Source organism: Electrophorus electricus, chromosome 1, assembly GCF_013358815.1.
Source record: "Electrophorus electricus isolate fEleEle1 chromosome 1, fEleEle1.pri, whole genome shotgun sequence".
Lineage (NCBI taxonomy): Eukaryota > Metazoa > Chordata > Actinopteri > Gymnotiformes > Gymnotidae > Electrophorus > Electrophorus electricus.
In genome coordinates, this window is record NC_049535.1 from 1,499,583 (window position 1) to 1,520,000 (window position 20,418).

The 20,418-nt window shown below is 42.3% G+C and overlaps 1 protein-coding gene across 3 annotated transcripts in view; it reads right to left on the reverse strand.

Annotated features, from left to right (window-relative positions):
* Positions 1–551: 551 nt before the first annotated feature.
* tspan18a (tetraspanin 18a) overlaps positions 552–20,418 on the reverse strand; it is a 22,594-nt gene continuing 2,727 nt past the window's right edge. Inside the window, exons 2-9 of one of the 3 annotated variants that reach the window (XM_027007482.2) lie at positions 10,540–10,618; positions 3,758–3,853; positions 3,040–3,234; positions 2,788–2,862; positions 2,601–2,699; positions 2,299–2,457; positions 1,598–1,681; positions 552–1,176 (exon numbers count right to left, since the gene is read on the reverse strand). In XM_027007482.2, coding sequence (XP_026863283.1) covers positions 1,129–1,176; positions 1,598–1,681; positions 2,299–2,457; positions 2,601–2,699; positions 2,788–2,862; positions 3,040–3,234; positions 3,758–3,853; positions 10,540–10,542 — 759 coding nt within the window. In that variant the 5' untranslated portion in view covers positions 10,543–10,618 and the 3' untranslated portion in view covers positions 552–1,128. The remainder of the gene's footprint in view (positions 1,177–1,597; positions 1,682–2,298; positions 2,458–2,600; positions 2,700–2,787; positions 2,863–3,039; positions 3,235–3,757; positions 3,854–10,539; positions 10,619–20,418) is intronic. The other 2 variants (XM_027007485.2, XM_027007484.2) reach the window with 2 other exon arrangements.

Below are 20,418 nucleotides of genomic sequence, written 5' to 3' on the forward strand. Positions count from 1 at the left end.
GGCGTCCTCACGGGGAGCGCGTGGCCTGTTCCGCCACCTGCTGTGTTGGATGTTTCGCGACCGACGATTCAAATGCTAAACCAGAACAGTCGAAGGTTTTTACTATTAAACAATTCAAATTGTAAGCCAGAAAAGTCGAAAGGTTTTAAAATGATCTGTCCTGTTGCGTTTTAAATTCTTCATGTTTTACCTAAATTAACTACCCACTTGTGTGGATGACAGCTCATGGATTTTTTTTTTTTTTTTTTTAGCACAAATACTTCACTTTTCTCACAAACTGCAGTAAGTACAGCGCAGAAATAAATATGTATAACATTTGTTTTGTATATTAAGCGAATTATTTCAAAAAGTCTGCTTCTAGATCAGTGATCAGGACAGTTTAAGCCAAGGTGTCAGTTGTAAGTCAGGTGATGTGACGCTGGTTCTGTTCCTATTAGACTAAAATCATTTTAATGCAGTCACTGAATTGCATTGCGTGGTCTTGTCCAATGGAAGTGTTCTCATTATGAGAACCCCTCCCAAGAGTCAAAATGTCTCACACCATCTTGTTTTGTTTTTTTTAATTTTTTTAATACCAATGTTATATAGAGAGACTATGAACAGTACAAACACACACAACACATCACTGCTAAATTCATATAAAATATACACTGTTGCAATGCACATCACATTACAATATAGAAGATGTCAGGCTCTGAAAACACACACACACAGACATACGTACACACACATGCCACGCACGCACACAACTCAAACATTGTGGTAAGGTTTTTAGTATGGCTCGAAGGAGTAGTGAAATAGGTGACAGTGTGTACACTGTTCCTGTACAAATGAATTAATTGTTATCTATAAATATCCGTCCAAATGTCAGTGCAAGATCTCCCTTCATCCAGGTTAAAGTACTGCCTTGAGATTCTGCCACTTCAGTGAATGTCTCATCCTTTGCTTCTCTCATTTGTGATGTTTCAGGTTCTACTTTCAAGTACCTCAAAGGTCCAGCTGTGAAGTACAATTTGGTCATCGTTGGCAAATCCACCTCAGAAACACAGAGATGATACATATATACAATTGTTGTAACTTTTTAGGCCTTTTTCATTTCTGAAATGTCTTTTGATACAGTATGAAGGACTATTGTATCCCTCGGAACAAGCACATGGCAAACACCATTGCAAAGAGCTGAGGGGAAAGAAAAAAGGGACTCTGTTAGGAACAAGATGAGTAATAACAAAATTAACACAGTATCAGAAAAATACAAGCAATGCTGCCAACACTTGTAACACTCATAACATGAATAACACAAATGAAGGAAATAACACTAATATCATTGCTTCAGAATTCAGTGCCTGCAACTTATAGCAGACAACAGCTTCCAAAGAAGAAAAAGCATTCACGCTTTAGCACACTTTAGTGGCTTTTATTGTAGGGTTATTTATTTTTTGCCCACCAGGTGGCAAAGCAGAACAAGATATTGTAGCAGTCATACCAATGTAGGTTTGCTGCAGTAGCTAACAGTTGACTTGTTTTATTGTGTGTGTGTGTGTGTGTCTATGTGTGCAGGGGTGAGGGGGGTGTGATAAAATCAAAATTATAATCTTACTTCAATGGTCAACACCACAATAGCTAGAGCACCAGCCATATAGATGTATGTCTCGAAGTAATCCACGACAGCTGAATAACAGCCCTGTTTCACAAGAGTATGTTTCAGCAAAACTGAGCAGGGCTGGCTTCTGCCACCACAGAAAAGTCATGGCAGGCTTTGGCAAGCTAGTCCACTATGATCTCATTCTGTTAATCTACTGCTAAACCACAGTGCATATTACAGTTAAAGGAAAACACCAGTGTTTTTCAACCTAACCCTTGTCTGCTGGATTTGTAGTGTGTGCTTGATAACCATAAAGAATTATTTTGACACGTTTCCCTATACTTATAAAAAGAGTGGGGGACAAAAACCTACTCGAAACTCACGTACAGTGAAAGCCTGAAGGCAGCTGTTAAGGAAGAGATCACTGTTCATGGATATAAACTGACACTACATACATGGTATATAGAGATTAGGCTGAAAAATCCTGGCATATTCCTTTAAAAAATAATTCACATTCCTCTGCCTTATTAAATGCGGTTATCTGGAATCATATGGCTTTCACAGCCCATATTTGTTATTTAAATAAAAAATAAATAATTTGCAGTTCAGATGGTCTAGTTATGTTTTTTCATTATTCATTTCCTCTACATATTCCTGGACTAATTGGATTACTCATGCATTTTCATCTGTGCCAGTTGTCCGTGGAGGCTGCTAACCTTGTTGTGGATAGAGATCCCCCCGATACAGTCTTCCTTGTTCATCCCCAGGTCACTCCTCTGACAGCAGACCTCCGGCACCACTCTGCCAGGGTTCAGGCGTCTGAAGAGGCTGTGCTCATCAAAGTCTTCAGCACTGTTCACACCACAACATTCAAACTGCAAAGGGACCAGTGAAGCAAGACTTCAGTCCAGGCACTCCAGCGCCACTAACCCGACAACACACAATATTACAGCGTCTGAATATGTATGTTTCAATATGTACGTTTGAATATGCATAAATACGCAATAATTCAGCCTACAGTGGTCATAATGGTGTTCCAGGTGGCAGTGAAGACATCGGTGTTGTTGCTGCCGTAGTAATACGTTTTCAGCTCCTTGGTGAAGTAATCTCTGGTGAGCTATCAACGCACAGAGAAGCATGAACACTGAGGACTGGCTTTACTCCAAGGCGGATATCTGAGCACGTTAAATACGAATGATACTTACATGCTCTCGAAATATGAAGGCAAGAATGGCAGCAGCCAGCTCTGCTAGGAATATGATCAGTATGAGCAGGAAGAACTGCCAAAAAAAACAAAAAACAAACAAAGATAGACAAAAACTGTTAAGTTTACCAAAGACAAAATGACTATTTTCATACCCAGACATAGTGACAGTGTCTTGATGTATTATCATCTCGATGTATTATCACGTAGCTTGTTAGCAATGCAGGTCTCGCTGCATGAGAAATTCACTCACAAACAGCAGCAGACACTTGTTTTCCCGAATGGCTCCACAGCAGCCCAGGAATCCGAGCAGGAAGAGCATGCTTCCCATGGCCAGGATCACGTAGACGCCGGTGAAGAGCAGTGGGTTGGCTGCCACAATCTCTCTGAAACCCGTGGGGTCCACCAGCACCCAGATAGCCACACCCAACAAAAAGGTGCCTCCAAGCTGCAGCGGAGAAAAACAAGCTTTTGACTTTTCCCCACTTTTTTCTTTGCCCTTTGAGTGGCAAAGTGAAGTTAACAGTGTTCCCTCTCTGAGCAAAGGGCGTCCAGTATGATTTATGAGGAATAACAGGGGTCTATGGTACAGGATCAGTGTATTTCTTCACAATATAGCTTCAACGTTTATTAGAGGTGGCGACTTGGATTGTTCTGAGGTTTCACAGACTCTTTTGAAGCACACATGTTTTTAAGAATAAAAGACCTGCTGACCACATACAACCCCAAAAAAGTACCTATTAAAATCACCTAAGAAAATAGTAGGTGATAAACCCTTTCCAACACAGCTGAGTCAGCATCCTGTTCCTCTGCCATGCTGTTGCGATTGTGCTTTGAAGGAAACACAACCCACTCAAAACCATTATGAATTTACCCTGAGGAAAAGGAGCTAGGTATTTAATAGATCCTGTATTCTATTTGGTTAGAAAGAAGGTTTAGTTAAAGCGCTCTGATGTAGAAGAGCTACTCACAAATATGAAGAAGTTAAAAATGAACATGAGGTACTTGACGCAGCTGAGACAATCGCCCTCCATGGTTGTGCCTCTGGCAGAAGCTTCTCCTTGCCCCTGAGGAAACATGGGAAGCAGGCAGCAAGAGGGTCATCCTGGGGCAGAAGGACACAATCACTCACCCTATGTTGGCGCAGAAGGGGTGGGTGCTTCTGTGCGCTGGCTGAAAAGACAGATCTTTGTGCCCTTAACTTAATTAAAATGAATGAGCTCATTCTGCAACTTCCTCACTTAAAAAACGCACCCCATTTGCACTGGAACAGACATGCTGTGTTCGAGCACGCAGGAAAGAAAAATTACAAGTCGGCCTGTTAAAAGAGTCACTGACAGCTTCAGCTGAAACTTACAGTGCATTTCCCTAATCAGATTTCCAATGTTTCGTGTAATTACATCACCAAAAGTGACTGAAAAAAAAAAAAAAAACGGAAACATGCTCACATGAACCAGAGGCTCATGACCGAAAGCAGCCGTACAGGAACGTGATGACTTGTTTATGCAATGAGATACGGAGGAGTATTGAAAATGGTCATGTGTGGGAGTGAAAGGCAGGACAGAAAAACACCATCAGGACAACTGGGGCACATTTGGTACCGTTCACACCAGAAGCAAGACCAAGCAGTCTAAATAAACATGTCCACCCACCTCCCTGGACCACATGGCAAATCTTTGAGTCTGCCCATGTGATCCCACTAGTCCATCTAATGAAGCTGAGCTGTTCGTTTCTTGTCTACTTACGGTATAAAGAGCCTACGGGGACCACCGTGGCCTTAGGTTAATATGTGGTTCATCCCAGTTACCCATGAAATAGTAACTAAACAAAGCAGGCCCTCTGAGACGGGGCCAAAGCCATCATCTGCAGGTCGGGAATTAATGGTCATTTTCTGCTTTTTCATGGATTTATCTTCCTTAGCATGGCAGCTGCCCTTCTGTAATAATAAATGAGCATTTGTTTAATGCATTTCCTGCATGAGACCATTTGCCATACTATGGTACATTGTCAGTAGCCTCTCTGTGTATAGATGTTCCGTAGCTCATGGTGCACTCTACATAATTTCAGGCCATTAGGGAGGATTTGGGTTAATGGCAAGACTGTTCATTAGTGCCCTGGGTCCTTGGTTTACCCCCAGCAGGTAGTTTTTATTCTCTTGCTGCCTCCAAGCTCGACTATGGGGACTCACTGGTGCCTGTCACATAATGGCAGCAGGACTCTCCCAGTGCAGTGTGAGTGCAGCCTCCACAGGAGCGACACACAGGAGGCCCTGCTTCTTTTCAGTGAGCCTCCCTGCTAACATAGCCCTAAGCACCAGATGACTTCACAGAGCCCAGCAGCACCACGCTTCATACAGAACAGCTCGGGTATAATTCAATAATCCTTCCACACAGCTTTTCCCAGAGTAATTTCCTGTGCATTAACGCACCACAGTCAGGTGCTGCGAGAGGTAGAGGAAAGAGGTGCTGGAGTTTAGGTAAATCCAGCAGGCGGATGTGTGTGTGTGTGTGTGTGTCCACCACCTCTGAGGGAAAAGAGTTCACATCCCTAGCTTGCCGTCAAAGCACTGTGAGTCATTAGCCCAGTCTCACCACAACAACACAGGACATCTGCTAACAGCTGCTAATTGGGAGCCTTGACATACATTAAACCACAGTTAATAATGCTTTTTCACTGAAAACAGGTTAAAAAAAAAAAAAAATGGGGCAGTGCCAAAAAAAAAAAAAAAAAAAACCTTTTTCATGCTACAGAAAATCTTACAGACCAGAGAAAGACTCACAGTTTGAGAAGGCACAGCAATACAAGCAGACTGAGTGAGGAGTCCATGAGGAAAATCTTCAGCGGCTGCATGCACCCAACTCCATTCCTCAGCCAATCACACGCTGCTTCTCCCCGAATAAATCAGAATGTCACACCGGCCCGGGGGGTGTTTTCTTATAGTTCTTGCAAAACAGTACATTTGTTTGGTTCTCATCCATCAAGATGCTGTCTTAAGTCAGATGGTACAGCTCAGAGAGAGGCCGCACACAAAAGTAGCATCAATTCCTCACGTTCTCTGTAAACACTTGTTTAAGCTGTTTCAGAGCAACGAGACCACGTCACTCCATCAGCCATCTGTGCAACTTTCACTCACTTGATTTACAAGATGCATTGTGTCCCTTAAAATCCACATTTTATTTCACTCAGGGCATATCTGGACATAATCAAAAGTAAATAAACAAAATAATATATATATATAGTAAAATAAATACAATATGTAGTACATAAAATGTACTGCAGTAGTTTTAAATCTGTTGATTATCTATGCCCTGGTGTAATGTAACCGTAGACTCTGATTACCACACTCGCAAAAAATTATTCTTCAGCGAATCCATCAAAACTGCATTAATTACTTTGAAGCAGCATTGCTAAACACATTTGCATATGCATCAGCATATGCCATAAGCACATAAAAAAACCTTTTTTTTTCTTTACACTTATAAATGCCAAGAAGACATTTTGACCTACAACAGTATTCTAAAATGTAAAATAAGACCTCAGTAAATCAAGAGTTTCACGTTCCTCTAAGTGGTATGATAATGATAGTTTTAACTTCCCTCGTGTAAGCAGATCTCTCTGAATCTGAAGCAGTGTCAGTGTGCGGCTGACCCGAGTGGGATACTTCCTCCAAGCTCCAGTAACTCCAGTAACTTCAGCTGACAACAAAAACTGCATCGCAGTCTTGCCAACATCTTACATGTATCATTCCATTCTCCTTTATTTCTTCATTCCACTGGTCTGATCTCATCCTTCATTTTTTTTTTACTCCACCAAGTGATCTGTGGACATCCCATTCAAAGAAGCACCACACAAGTTCATAGGGTTCATTCAGAGGTTTGGTCATCGAGCGCATTATTCTGAGCCCCGGAGCAGACAAAAAAAATCTGTTTGGTTCAAGTGGCAGTGAGCCATTTTTAGAAATGCAGCCAAATGTCTGTAGCCCTTTCTGAGCAATACTAATAAACCATATCATCACACATCGCACCCAGCTTTACCTAGTAGCTGTTTGCACTGCAGGATTTAATTAACAGGACCTGACAGGACAGATAATACTAGCGATTTAGATGAAACATGCCACAGTGCCTCACACAAGTCTCAGTACTTTAACACGCTGTAACCAAACACATCCACATTCCCCCTGTAAATCACAGTGGTGTCTAAGTCAGCACGGTTAGGCCTGCATCACAGGCCATGCCAACATCACTGGCCTGCTTAATTTGAGGTGCTACCATCCTCGTCTCAGTCTATGGAGGAAAGGCTTTCTACTTCTGCTCCATGCTTCTGGTCTGCTCTGAAATCCCTCACACACAGAAACTCTTTGATGATTAACTACCACACTTATTAAACTCAAATAGCTCTCGGCAGGGCACCATGAATGTTAAATTGATTTTCTCTGCACATTTCATTTATGATTTCAAAACCCACTTCTTATGTAATGCAGCGGGACTCACATTCCCTGGCACAACTCAGAGAATAAATACACTGTGAGAGCTTAAAGGTCCTGTGAGGACTGCATTGTCCATCTCTGTGGCCCAAATTACTGAGTGGGAGACCAATAGCTTTGTGTCTGAGGTGAGTGGAATGTTAAGCAGACAGATAATGTTAATGTTCTGGAGATACAGTGGCTCTTTAAAGCAAAACCCTCAGGGGATTTCCGGGGTAACACTGGCAGCCTCAGGGCCTTTGAGTTCTTCAAGTGTAGTCTTTGCATTAGTGAGCCACTCTCAGGCCAAACCCACCAGGGAACAGATATCGCTGCATTTGGTAAACAGCATCCCACACAAGGCTGCTGCCTGACAGAATTACAGCATCATTTTTCAAGTGAGGAAAATCTGTCTTAAATTGATGCAATTTTAGCAGACATGCTGCAGACAATGCCAATACTAACATGCACAAGAGGCAGGAGTTCAGTGAGTCCACAACAGAGTATGCACTTATCCACCGGCTCCTTCAGAAAGCTTCCGTAAAGCTAGGGAGGATCCCATTCACGGCACACATCCTCCTGGCATCCTCAGAGAACAGTGCTGTTATTCATGACTTCTCCACTTTGAAGTTAATGCCTGAGATCTTCGAATGTGGCCATGCTTCTGCATTTTAGGCCAGCCAACTGCCATGGAAGTTATTTCTGTGGGGAAAGGTGCCTCAGCGCCTAACTGTGTCAGCAGTTGTGTCTAACACAATGAGACGCTAAGCACCACCGTGAGAACAGATCAATAACCAGTGCTGGCTGGCGATCGATCTTTGATTAATTGCTTGTTGTGATGTGATATTCCCAAGACAGCATTAAAGATAAGCCTGCTAAGTGCTCTCAGTCCATGGTAAACACTTAATAGAAAAAAAGGAATCTGTTTAGGGGATGGAGCACTGGTCCAGCACAGCTGAAGATCAATTATGGATCTTTCCAATTGCCCTATCAAATTTTTATAAAATCCTCTGAGTCTAGCTGCACAAAGACATAAAATGATTTGATAAAACCATGAAGTGCAAAAAAGTGCACATCAATCACTGATATGTTGACATGACAACATGTATGAAACAAATAAATCAGTAAATGGATCCTTGTGGCAGGCATGGTATCTCATCTAATTAGATGTAGTACTTAATACAAATGCTTTGAGATGTGCTATTTATTAAACTGGTTTCCCACACCAAAGTGAGTCCTAAACCTTGACTGCTGAGGACTTTCAATGGTTGTCACTGACATGACAATTTATTGCAAGACTTGGCATCATCTGTGTCAACATAACTTTAAGACCCTTCATGTTATTCTTATAAGATCGTACAAGGAGCGCAAACTCTAAGGAAGATAATCATTTACATTCAGTTACAATAGTTATCCTGGAGCTCTAGAAGGGCGTCATACACTTCACAACATTTTGTTGTAGACATTTAGGTGTTTCTTTCTCCGTTAAAATTTATATCCACTGAAGTGTTCTGTCTCACTTCCATTCCTTGCTTTATTACGCCTGAAAGCTCTCACTATGAAGGAAAGGCTGAGTCTGAAATCCCTAAAATATAAAGCCCATTAACAGTGTGAGCTGGGCTTTCTCATGGCTTTCCCAGGTCTAATTATTCTGAAAAGGAAAGGCGGTTGTTAGTCTTGGAGAGAGCAGGTTTTGGAGTGGTGTTTGAGAGCTGGCTTATCTACAATAAATGAGTGATGGACACCATGTTGAGAGGTTCCTTTCTCAGGGGGATAGCAGTCATATTTTGAGGGTTGCCAAATCTGTGTGAGACAAGATTGCATTCAGTACCTCGGCACAGCAACAGCAATAGCCAGAACAGTTAGAGATGCAGGCCATGTGCCAGACAGACCTGTGTAAACAAAGGGTGGGAGCTTCAAACATGTCCTCTAGATTCCAGGAAAACCAAAGGTCATGGCAGTGTCAAAAAATTACCCATGAAATGCCTGGTTGCCAAACCCTCAATGAAATCCCCCACAGAACATCAGTTCTGCTCTGCAACTCCAAGACTCCATCCAAAAAGGAAAGAGCATGCGTATGCACAACTCGAGTGAAACTGGCCAAGAACTATTTGTTGTGAAAGGCCCTTTGCATTAAGCTAAACATCTGTCAGCACTCTATTGTGATCTGACCAGACAGGCTGCACTAACGATCCAGGCCTTGAGGAGGAAGGAGGCCTGAGAGTCCAAACAAGAGCCCAGCTGGCGAGTGATACAGGGGGAATGAGGGAAGAGAAGCAGGCGCCAAGATGCTCATGCTGCCCGCTCTGACCTGGCACCAGCTGCCCTGCAAAATCACAATTGCATGCACACAGTGCTACATAAGGACTGGAGAAGGACTGTGCTGATTTAAAGATGGTTCTCGCTGTACTTCTGCTTCTCATTTCTGACAGTTTGTACTTAGTGACACCCACTCCACCTACTCTTACACACACATACACACACATAAAACTTTTTAAAAAGAGTCTTTTGTGGGAATGTTTTAAGTTGCTAGGGTCTTTCTTTCTACACAGAGCCAGACTTACCTGACAGCTCCACTGGGAAAGTTTGGTGTCTGCTCTCCATAAGCCTTCCTTGATCTTATTCAGGTCTCTCAGAAAGACAGGCTGGAGACAACTCGAATATCACGTACTTCAATATTCCAGCAGTTTTCTTTCTTTCTTTCTTTCTTTTGGCCAGGAATGTCTTTTGTGAAATAACAGCATTACTTCTTGGCATACTGCACTACTTCTATTAAAGTCTGCATTGTCTGAAGTTCTGTTTGCTTTGTGGGCTTACATAATCAAATTAGCATATGAAGTACATATGACAGCATTTGTGTTTGGCCGAAAATATAAATCTCCAAACTGAACTCTGCTGTGTTGGTCTCCTGCACTGTGGTGATATTTAGAACGTTTTTCTATTATGGTGTCAGTATGAGTTAACAAGTATCACAGTGAATACTATCGCTTTTCCGAAGGAACATCACATGACAGATGGAGAGTGTACTAAATTATACACCGAGTCTCAAACAGCACGATTACAGCATTAATCAATAGAGCACTCAATCGGTGAGAACATGCTTTAGTATGAATGCCAGGGCGTATGAAAAGCCTGGAGTAAACAATCAGGACTGCAGCACTCTCAGCCCTGGAGATGAGCTGAAGATGAATCATGGGGTGTTCTGGATCATTTCCATGCTGTCTGAGTTGAACTTGGTGGTGGCACCAGCGTTTGATGGGAATGATTCAAAATCATTAAAATGCATCATACCATATGTACCTGTAAATGTCTCTCCCACTGAGCCGTCGGTAGAGGTGACGTTTCACAAATGTCCACCTCCTCTGTGTGGCTGTGGATAAAACCAAAGCAGGCAGCGTTATACAGCTTATTACAACAGTCAGTCATACGCTGTGATTGCTGACTGACAACATACGTTGTTTGATGCTGGTGTTATCATTAAGATATTATTTTAAAAATTGCCATGACGGTTCAAGCCAAATCAAGACATCACCACCAATATATGCACATATATTATTTATCTCAAATATATAGAACAGCACTGTATGTATCAAAAGTTGCATTGTTCCACAACTAAAGCTGTGAGGGTTTTTTTTAATTTTTTATCATTGTTGTTGGTTTGGTTAGTTTTAGTCTATGTACATGTTTCTGTCTGTGTAAAACCGTATTCAGACGATTCTATAGGAGCTTCTGGAGTAATGAGAGTTGCACGTCATGCTCTTGACACTGAAGAGCATATGACATACACAATTAGGCAAAGAACGCACATGGACAAGATGATAATTACTCATTTATTAGACTGAAGGTCTAATTCTACACAGGAGAGGACAGCCCGTGTCCTTTAAGGGCACAGGGAAATTAAGCAGAAAATGGGGTTTCACTTGAATCCAGCATCAAAAGAGCGGTAAACCCATCTTATTAGCCAGGGCCATGGGTTCCATACAGGGCACAAAACTAAAGGACCAAAACATTCATCTGTTTCCATGGAAACAAACAGAGGAAATGAAGGGATAATAAAATGCGGCTGGATGTTTGGGGGGTGGGGGTGGGGGTTTGAGCCCAGCAGAACACATCAAAGAGCAGAACAATGAAATGTTCAGGGAGCCAGACCATAGGTGTGAAAAGACCAGAGCTGAGTCAAACAGGGAGTGGTAGGAGGGGCTTCTGAACACAGTCCATTTGAACATTTGAACATAGTCCATCTTCTCTGTACCAGTTCTACATGATACAGAAAGACACCTGTTCTTTTCACAATTTCCTCACTGTACACAGCAGGCACCGTTTAGCTAAGTGTATTTAGAGATGTGATGTGAAACAGTAAACATCAAAGACCAGCTCACCCCCCTACAATGGCAACACAATGCACCGTGCCTTGGGAGAGCATGGGTTCTTGCAGGAGCATGTGTTTACCAGCAGGGACTGTGAACCAAGGCCATAGCCCCACCGGATTCTTCATTCTGGCCACAGCTGCTGTAAATCCACCTACAGCCTCGCACACACTCACCAATGACTCTCCACATCACCATGATCTTTTAGCAGCGTATATAACAGCGTATATCGACTACTCTCAGACTAATCTCCAAAGCTAAAAGATAAAGATCAACAAATAGTTTTAAATGCTTGCATGCATCAGGAAATAATAATAATTATGATCATTAGCATTCTTGTTTTTGTTATTGTGTTGTTTTGTTGTTGTTATCATCAATATTTATAATAGTAATAGTAATGCTCTCTCTGAGTTGTTATGTAATGCTATGTGCTAACAATGCCCCCATCCCAAAATGCCTCACTTCTAACAAACACAAAAGAGAGTTTCAGTCCTTTCCTGGACCATGAGCTCCAGTGGACATCCAGACTCCTTCTGGCAGCTGAATTAGGGGCGGATTCCTTAGACAGAAGGGAGCTGAATAATGTGCATTGGACAGTGTGGATCTGATACATGATGGTGCCCACGGTACCTCCAACACCTGCCCAAAGTTCCTCTGACCCTCAGTCAGGACTGATTAGAAACACTCACACAGATCTGCTAGGTTCTTTAGAGCAACCACAACCTCTGGTGGTGGTGGTTGTAGTGGTGGTGATGGTGGTGGTGGTGATTGTATTGGTGGTGGTGGTGGTGGTGGTGGTGGTGGACCAGGGGCCTGGCAGTAATCTCTGCTGCTCCTGCTTTGGTGGTGGTGGTGGTGGTGGTGGTGGTTGTGATGGTGGTGGTGGTGGTGGTCATGGTGGTGGTGATGGTAGTGGTGGTGGTGGTGGTTGTGATGGTGATGATGGTGGTGGTGGTGGTGGTGGTCATGGTGGTGGTGATGGTAGTGGTGGTGGTGGTGGTTGTGATGGTGATGATGGTGGTGGTGGTGGTTGTGATGGTGGTGGTGGCGGTGGTCGTGGTGGTGGTGGTGGTGGTGGTTGTGATGGTGATGATGGTGGTGCTGATGGTGGTGGTGGTGGTGGTTGTGATTGTGATGGTGGTGGTGGTGGTTGTGATGGTGATGGATGTGATGGTAGTGGTGGTGGTGGTGGTGATGGTGCTGGTTGTGATGGTGGTGGTTGTAATTGTGATGGTGGTGGTGGTTGTGATGGTGGTGGTGGTGGTCCAGGGGCCTGGCAGTAATCTCTGCTTTGGCTAAAGAAGTGATGCTCTCATCCGGGGCACTAAAGAAACAAAGATGTTTGTTTTCTATTGTTTTGCTGTCTGGGTAGCGATGCCCTGAGCACTCTAGTGAGCAGCTTCTTAATATCAATCAACTTTAAAGGGGCAGCCTTTTCTGATCATCATTAAATAAAAGTGACTAGACCTACAAACAAGCTAAATGTGCTGAAACTGTTCACTGCCTCCTTCAAATTTGTAAATGGAGTACTTGGTGTAAAAAAAATCCAAATTAATTTATACCATTATTCCATGATGTGAAGGTGAGGTCAGCTGGCCTGAGCTTTTGAGATGTCTATACATTCTGCACCACACTGCCTTAGAGCCTCTAGTACTACTCAACTCGAACCACCATCCCTCAAAACACAAAGAAGGCGTGCATCACGACTCTTCTCTGTCCTGCACTGATAATATTCTTAACACTGAACTTCACACCAGTCTATGGAGGATATGTATTTGATAGAGACTACAGAGCATGTATGTATGTTGCTCTGGACAGGGTGTTTGTTAAATGCTGCACATGTAAATTTAAAAGCATTTATCTTCAGTACAAAATAAATAAAGATGGACTAATATTTTCAAATACCACCAAGAAAAAAAGGGGAAGCAGATTATGTCCTTTAAACAGTATATCAGCCCTATGATGTTCAGGAAAAGGAAAAGGAGATATCAGTCTACATGTCAAACATATTAGTACCAAACTATGGAAAACTGTCTCCCAATGGATGAATCAAACATAAAGAACTTCCAGCAGGTAGAAGTCCAGACATTTTCCTACGTTACCTGGAGTTTAAAGTCAACACCAACATCCTATACACACATCAGATACTGACACTGGTCACATCCGAAACCAGGTCATCCTGTTCCATGTCTTTTTTCCCCCCACAGCACGAGAGCCTCTTGCCCTGTCGCAGGCAGATACAGGCCAGGCTCTGAAGCAATTCCGCCTTGGCTGCGTCTGAACGCGTGCAGGAAGAAACCTGAGCAGGAGAGGCAGTGGGACTGGGAGCCTCCGGGACTCAATTAATGTGGCAACTCTTCACAATAAGAGAGAAGAAGACAGAAGGAAGCACGGAAGTCTGCCATCCTTCACCAGTACAAGTTAATTACAGCTTGCGAGGGATAAAGGAACTCAAGCTTCCCCTGCCGCGCTTGCTTCACAAGCAGCGGTTTCTCTGATCGCCGGAGCTGGGCTTCATTTGCAGTACAGTAATGTCTTGCTTGAAACAATAAGAAGTATCACTTATAACAATACAGTAAGAAGTCCGAATCAGAAACAGGTGTGGAGTCTGAAACTACAGAGTCATATTTTGGCCCTATCTCTATTACTCTAACCAGCTTTAAGAATCAAACTATTGGCATGTATTTTGTTAGTCAGCAAATTTCTCCATGACTATTTTGGTGTCAGCTTCAAACCCCAGCATTCATTGGTGCGTTTTCTGTTTTTGCTTAGCTGTGTTCTGTACATGCTCAGGAAAACCTCCCCCTCTTTTGCTATGCACAATTCAGTGATAACAGAAGCCCTTCCCTGTTTGGTGCTCTCTCTCTCTCTCTCTCTCTCTCTCTCTCAGGTGTTCATCAGGGGGTTTGGTGCGCTCTCTCTCTCTCTCTCTCTCTCTCTCTCTCTCTCAGGTGTTCATCAGGGGGTTTGGTGCGCTCTCTCTCTCTCTCTCTCTCTCTCTCTCTCTCAGGTGTTCATCAGGGGGTTTGGTGCGCTCTCTCTCTCTCTCTCTCTCTCAGGTGTTCATCAGGGGGTTTGGTGCGCTCTCTCTCTCTCTCTCTCTCTCTCTCTCTCAGGTGTTCATCAGGGGGTTTGGTGCGCTCTCTCTCTCTCTCTCTCTCTCTCTCTCTCTCTCAGGTGTTCATCAGGGGGTTTGGTGTTTGCTTTTCTCAAGCCTTCTTTTGATCATAAGCTTACTGCCAAGTCGATGTCACAGCGTGTGCTTGAAATATAGGGGTTCACACTGTACTGTCTCAGAGACTGCCAGCATATTTTCATAATTCAACTATCTGCCCAGAGACTCTACAAAGACACACCTGTGGATCTTCATACACATACAGCTTCTATGATCATTTCTTAGGACAAAATGCCCATACGATATACTTCTCATCCACAGAAAGTAGTTCATTTTGGAGCTGCGAACTGCTGGCTACCTTTGTCCGAATGTTAACAGCATGCCTTAACATGATCTATTTTATCTGTGTTAAATCCATCAGGTTTTTATCAAAGTGTATTTCCAAGTTGAAACTGTTTTGGTGATTCCTGCAGCATGAGATCAGTGGACTGCACAGTGGCTGGGTGGGTGGTATGCTTACTATAACATAAACTCAAGGGACATTATGGCTCACTTGTAGAGCTAGCAGTCCATAAGACCACCCTGATGCTCTGGAACACATACGCACACACACACACAGACACACACACACACACACACACACACACACACACACACAATCACAACATACATGAAGCTACAACCACCACCATAAGAAACAATGGGCTGATTCAGACATGACAATGCAACCAGAAGCCCAGCGTGAAGAAGCTCCCGCACCAGATATGGCCGTGTTCACAGCAGAACCCCTTGCAGAATTCCTGCAGGTTTTCCCTACACACCGAATGTAGGAAGTACAGCATTTACCGAGTGTGTGATTTATTACTCCACCGTGGCACCAGTGGCTGCTGCTTCTCCCACAGCCTCAAGACATAACCAATTAACCTGCTTCCACAATTTGAAGCTCTATATTCAAATCTCATACTAACACTATGTATTAACATTAACACTATGTACTAACACTAACACTACGACTAATACTATGTATTAACACTAAGTATTAAGACTAATACTGTGTAGTAACACTATGTACTAACACTATGTATAAACACTAACACTATGCATTAACACTGACACTGTTTAACAACATTAATACTATGTATTAACACTAACACTATGTATTAACACATACACTATGTATTAACACCCACACTATATATTAAAACAAGCACTATGTATTAACACTAACACTGTGTATTAACACTAACACTATGTATTAACACAAACACTATGTATTAACACTAACACTATATATTAAAACAAGCACTATGTATTAACACTAACATTGTGTATTAACACTAACACTATATATTAAAACAAGCACTATGTATTAACACTAACACTGTGTAACAACACTAACACTATGTATTAAAACAAGCACTATGTATTAACACTAACACTGTGTAACAACACTAACACTATGTATTAACACAAACACTATGTATTAACACTAACACTATATATTAAAACAAGCACTGTGTATTAACACTAACACTGTGTAACAACACTAACACTATGTACTAACACAAACACTATGTATTCACACTAACACTATATATTAAAACAAGCACTATGTATTAACACTAACACTGTGTAACAACACTAACACTATGTATTACCACAAACACTATGTATTAACACTAACACTATATATTAAAACAAGCACTGTGTATTAACACTAACACTGTGTAACAACATTAACACTATGTACTAACACAAACACTATATATGAAAACAAACACTGTATTAACACTAACACTGTGTAACAACACTAACACTATGTATTAACACAAACACTATGTATTAACACTAACACTATATATTAAAACAAGCACTATGTATTAACACTAACACTGTGTAACAACACTAACACTATGTATTACCACAAACACTATGTATTAACACTAACACTATATATGAAAACAAACACTGTATTAACACTAACACTGTGTAACAACACTAACACTATGTATTAACACAAACACTATGTATTAACACTAACACTATATATTAAAACAAGCACTATGTATTAACACTAACACTGTGTAACAACACTAACACTATGTATTAACACTAACACTATATATGAAAACAAACACTGTATTAACACTAACACTGTGTAACAACACTAACACTATGTATTAACACTAACACTATATATTAAAACAAACACTATGTATTAATACAAACACTATGTATTAACACTAACACTATATATTAAAACAAACACTATGTATTAACACAAACACTGTACTGAAACACTAAGCATGCATTTTCTTTCAGCTGGTTTCTCATAATGTGGCGCGGCACAAGTACAATCAATAACAATTAACTTCATGCCAACACATAATTTAAACTACCATAGGGGGATTTTCTCTTGATTTCCAACTGTCAGCTACACTAAATCATAGGCTCCACACCACATGAGAGGACTGCTGAACAGATTTCATCCAGCCATCAAGACTTTCGAGACCTAATCAGCTAGGTCCCAGTGCCATTACTGAGAGCGCCTCTCTGTCTTCTCACCATGACGATATGCAGCATCCATTACTGCACAGCACGCACCCCGAACGTGAAGCTCAGTCAGACTGATCTGAGGTCAGAAGCGCATCTCTGCAGCCCTCCCACCATCCATCCCTATGAGAATCATATGGTTCTAACTGTAAATCTGTTTATTATCCATTACTGAAGCATTAAAGTACCCAAAGGCTGCTTGGCTGACAGCAGAATATGAGCCTTTTAGCAACGCTGCAAAAAGGAATAAGGACACTATGTGAAACGTAGCACAGGCAAGTCTGACGAGGGTGGGCTTGCTGAGAGAGGCGACAGAAGCATTTTGCTGTTCCATTTTCACAGCTGGGTCTGCAGAAGCCGAGAAGCAGACATGATTCTGGAGGATCGGAAAGCGTGTGGCGAGTTCATCTGCCTCTCTGTGTGAGCCTGATCCGTGAGAGACCCCAAATGCACACTCACTCCAATTACCGGCTAGCTCTCGGACACGCCGACGGAGACGGCCCCTTACCTGCCATGATCATTCAGATGTTACCCGATTTTCAAAAAGCTTCCACAAAAAAAAGCTTTTTTTTCATGGGTCTTGCTGAACATCCTCAAAATTACAATTACAGTTTCATGCATGTTGCAGTCAAGTTGCTTCTTATGCACCCACAGGAATTTATAAGATAAATGAAATGAAATCAGATTGAGGACCACCTCCAACCTGCACAGTGAACGTATAGGGAAGGAGCTGGCTCATCCATATAGCACGACTACAAAAGCATCACAAAATCCTGCAACAAAAAGGGAAGGAGGTTTGTATCCACAGTGCTTGATCTGTAACCAAACCTGAGCCACCTTCACAAGGCCACTGTGAAGATGCTAAATAAATGTTCCCGCTACTCGAGCACATCTCCTTGCCGGTGTGGGATTTCCAGGTAAGAATTAGCCTGACAGACAATATAAACAATATTAAAAATCCTTTGCTGTTTTGGGGTAGAAAAGCAGGAAACAGGCAGAATAAGGGCAGGCACTTTCCCATTCCATGGTCCCACGGACACAGAAACATTTCTGCAAGCTCCAGACCATCAACCACAAGGAAGCAAGAGAACAGACCCTGCTCTCCGAAAACGGACGCAACTAAGAGACCTACTCCAAAACGCAACACACATGAAAGCAGTGATAGCACGCGCACAGCCATTAGTGCAGAAATACATGCAAATATGAGTAAAGCAGGAAGGCAAAGAGCAATTACTGATCAACTGCTTGAAGAAACTGACATTGCATCAAAACATTGCAGGGAAATCAAGACACAAATTGATCAGCTCTACATCCGAATGCCCGCGGGATCACACGTCCATTATGGTCTCTATTATACATAACCGGTCTGAGTCTTCCAAACTACAAAGATCCCACTGAGAGTTGTAATACATCCAGTGCAGATAAAACAGTATCAAAGACATTTCCACCACAAGGAGACAAGATTTCAGTGAGGCATAGCATAGCTGATGATGAAACACAGAGCAAGAAACCATCAACGGTTAGGCAGCAAAACACATCAGAGCAGGGTGGATAACACTGTGAGTGCTAAGGGATGATGGCAATCCATCACAAATCTACAACCCCCACCGCCCCTACACACACACCTACCAATGCAGTTCTCTTCACAGAGACACCGACCAGGGCAGGTCTCTCAATCCAGCACTCTGCCTGGTCATAATCTGAGTGATGAAACTTTACATAAGTACTTTAAAGCACATTGGAATTGTGGCTTTTCTTCTTCACAATGTATACCACCTGCTTAATGCAATTCAAAAAGTCAGATATTTGCTGTCAATAGTTTAATAGGTAAATAACTCAAAAAGGGAATTCAAAAGATCCCACTACACACTTACATACCCACGAACAAGGAGGAAATAAAAGGTTGAATATGTCAAATGAACCAGGGACAAGGACAGTCTACTGTACTCCATTACACCAAGACAACCTTCTCTCTATGGCGTTGTCAGACATGTCATGTGTAGATTCTTATGCAATAGAATGAATAATTAACAAATTTACAATCAAATAGTTTCAGTACCAATCTGCAATGATTGATTATTTACCATTGAGTTTCCACTGTGCATATTTTGATGTCTGAATCAGGTTGCTTCCAATCTTTATTTTGGATGCACATTTCACTAATAACCAGTATCACTATGATTTCTAAATGATTCCACATTAGCAGTTGAAGCAACATTTCATGCTGGAACAGATAAAACGTTTCACATCCAGGTTCTTTTATCTGCATTGTAATGGAAAAAATCTTTTCCACAACAAGATAGGTCATTTTCTCCCGATTTAATTTCAGAGAGTGTTAAATTACACCTGCAGTTAAACGGTACACAAGCTTCAATATCCTTTAAACAGACGGACTTCATGTTACTGACTTTGGAGTAGAGAGCTTAACTACAGCAGGTGAGGAACTCAAACTAAGATGATGGATGTTCACTGCCTTCTAAGGCAATGAAATCGAAGAGAACCATGCGACAGTTCAGTCATATAAATGCAGGTAATTACAACATTTCTGGCCCCATCACCTTAGATCCAAGAAATAGACATCACCTAAAGAGTTTCGCAAGAACCTCAGGAGCCCTTTAATACATACAAGAGAGACTGGATCTCAATTAAGTTAGTGTAACAGATCAGAGTAAAACAAAACCTGATTATTGACAAGGAACTGGAAGGTAGAATAAAAGTTGTTTCTTTTATGTGTGAAAAGAGCTCCAGCATCGTGAAACCCTGCAAAGTTTAAGATCTGCTCGCCTGGTGAGATCCCAGAACAAGCCAGCAATGTTCACACACAGCAGATGAAAAGGCAAGGCAGATGGGACTGCAACTTGTCCCCCCCCCACGAGGACACCCATCCACACCCGGGCATGAGAGAGGACACAGTGAGTACCGAGTCCTCTCTTTCACGTTCCTAATTAGCCAGTGTGCAGCAGGCCTCAGCTGCCTGACTTACATGTGAAAGCAGACAGGAGCAGGGCCACCTGTGCGCTTCATCCACTGCTTGCTCTCCCCCATACCGATCTCATACAGAGCTTTACAGACGGGCACGTCCTCGGCACCCTGCCCTGCATTTATAAGGCTGGACACAAGGCCGACTGGGTCGCC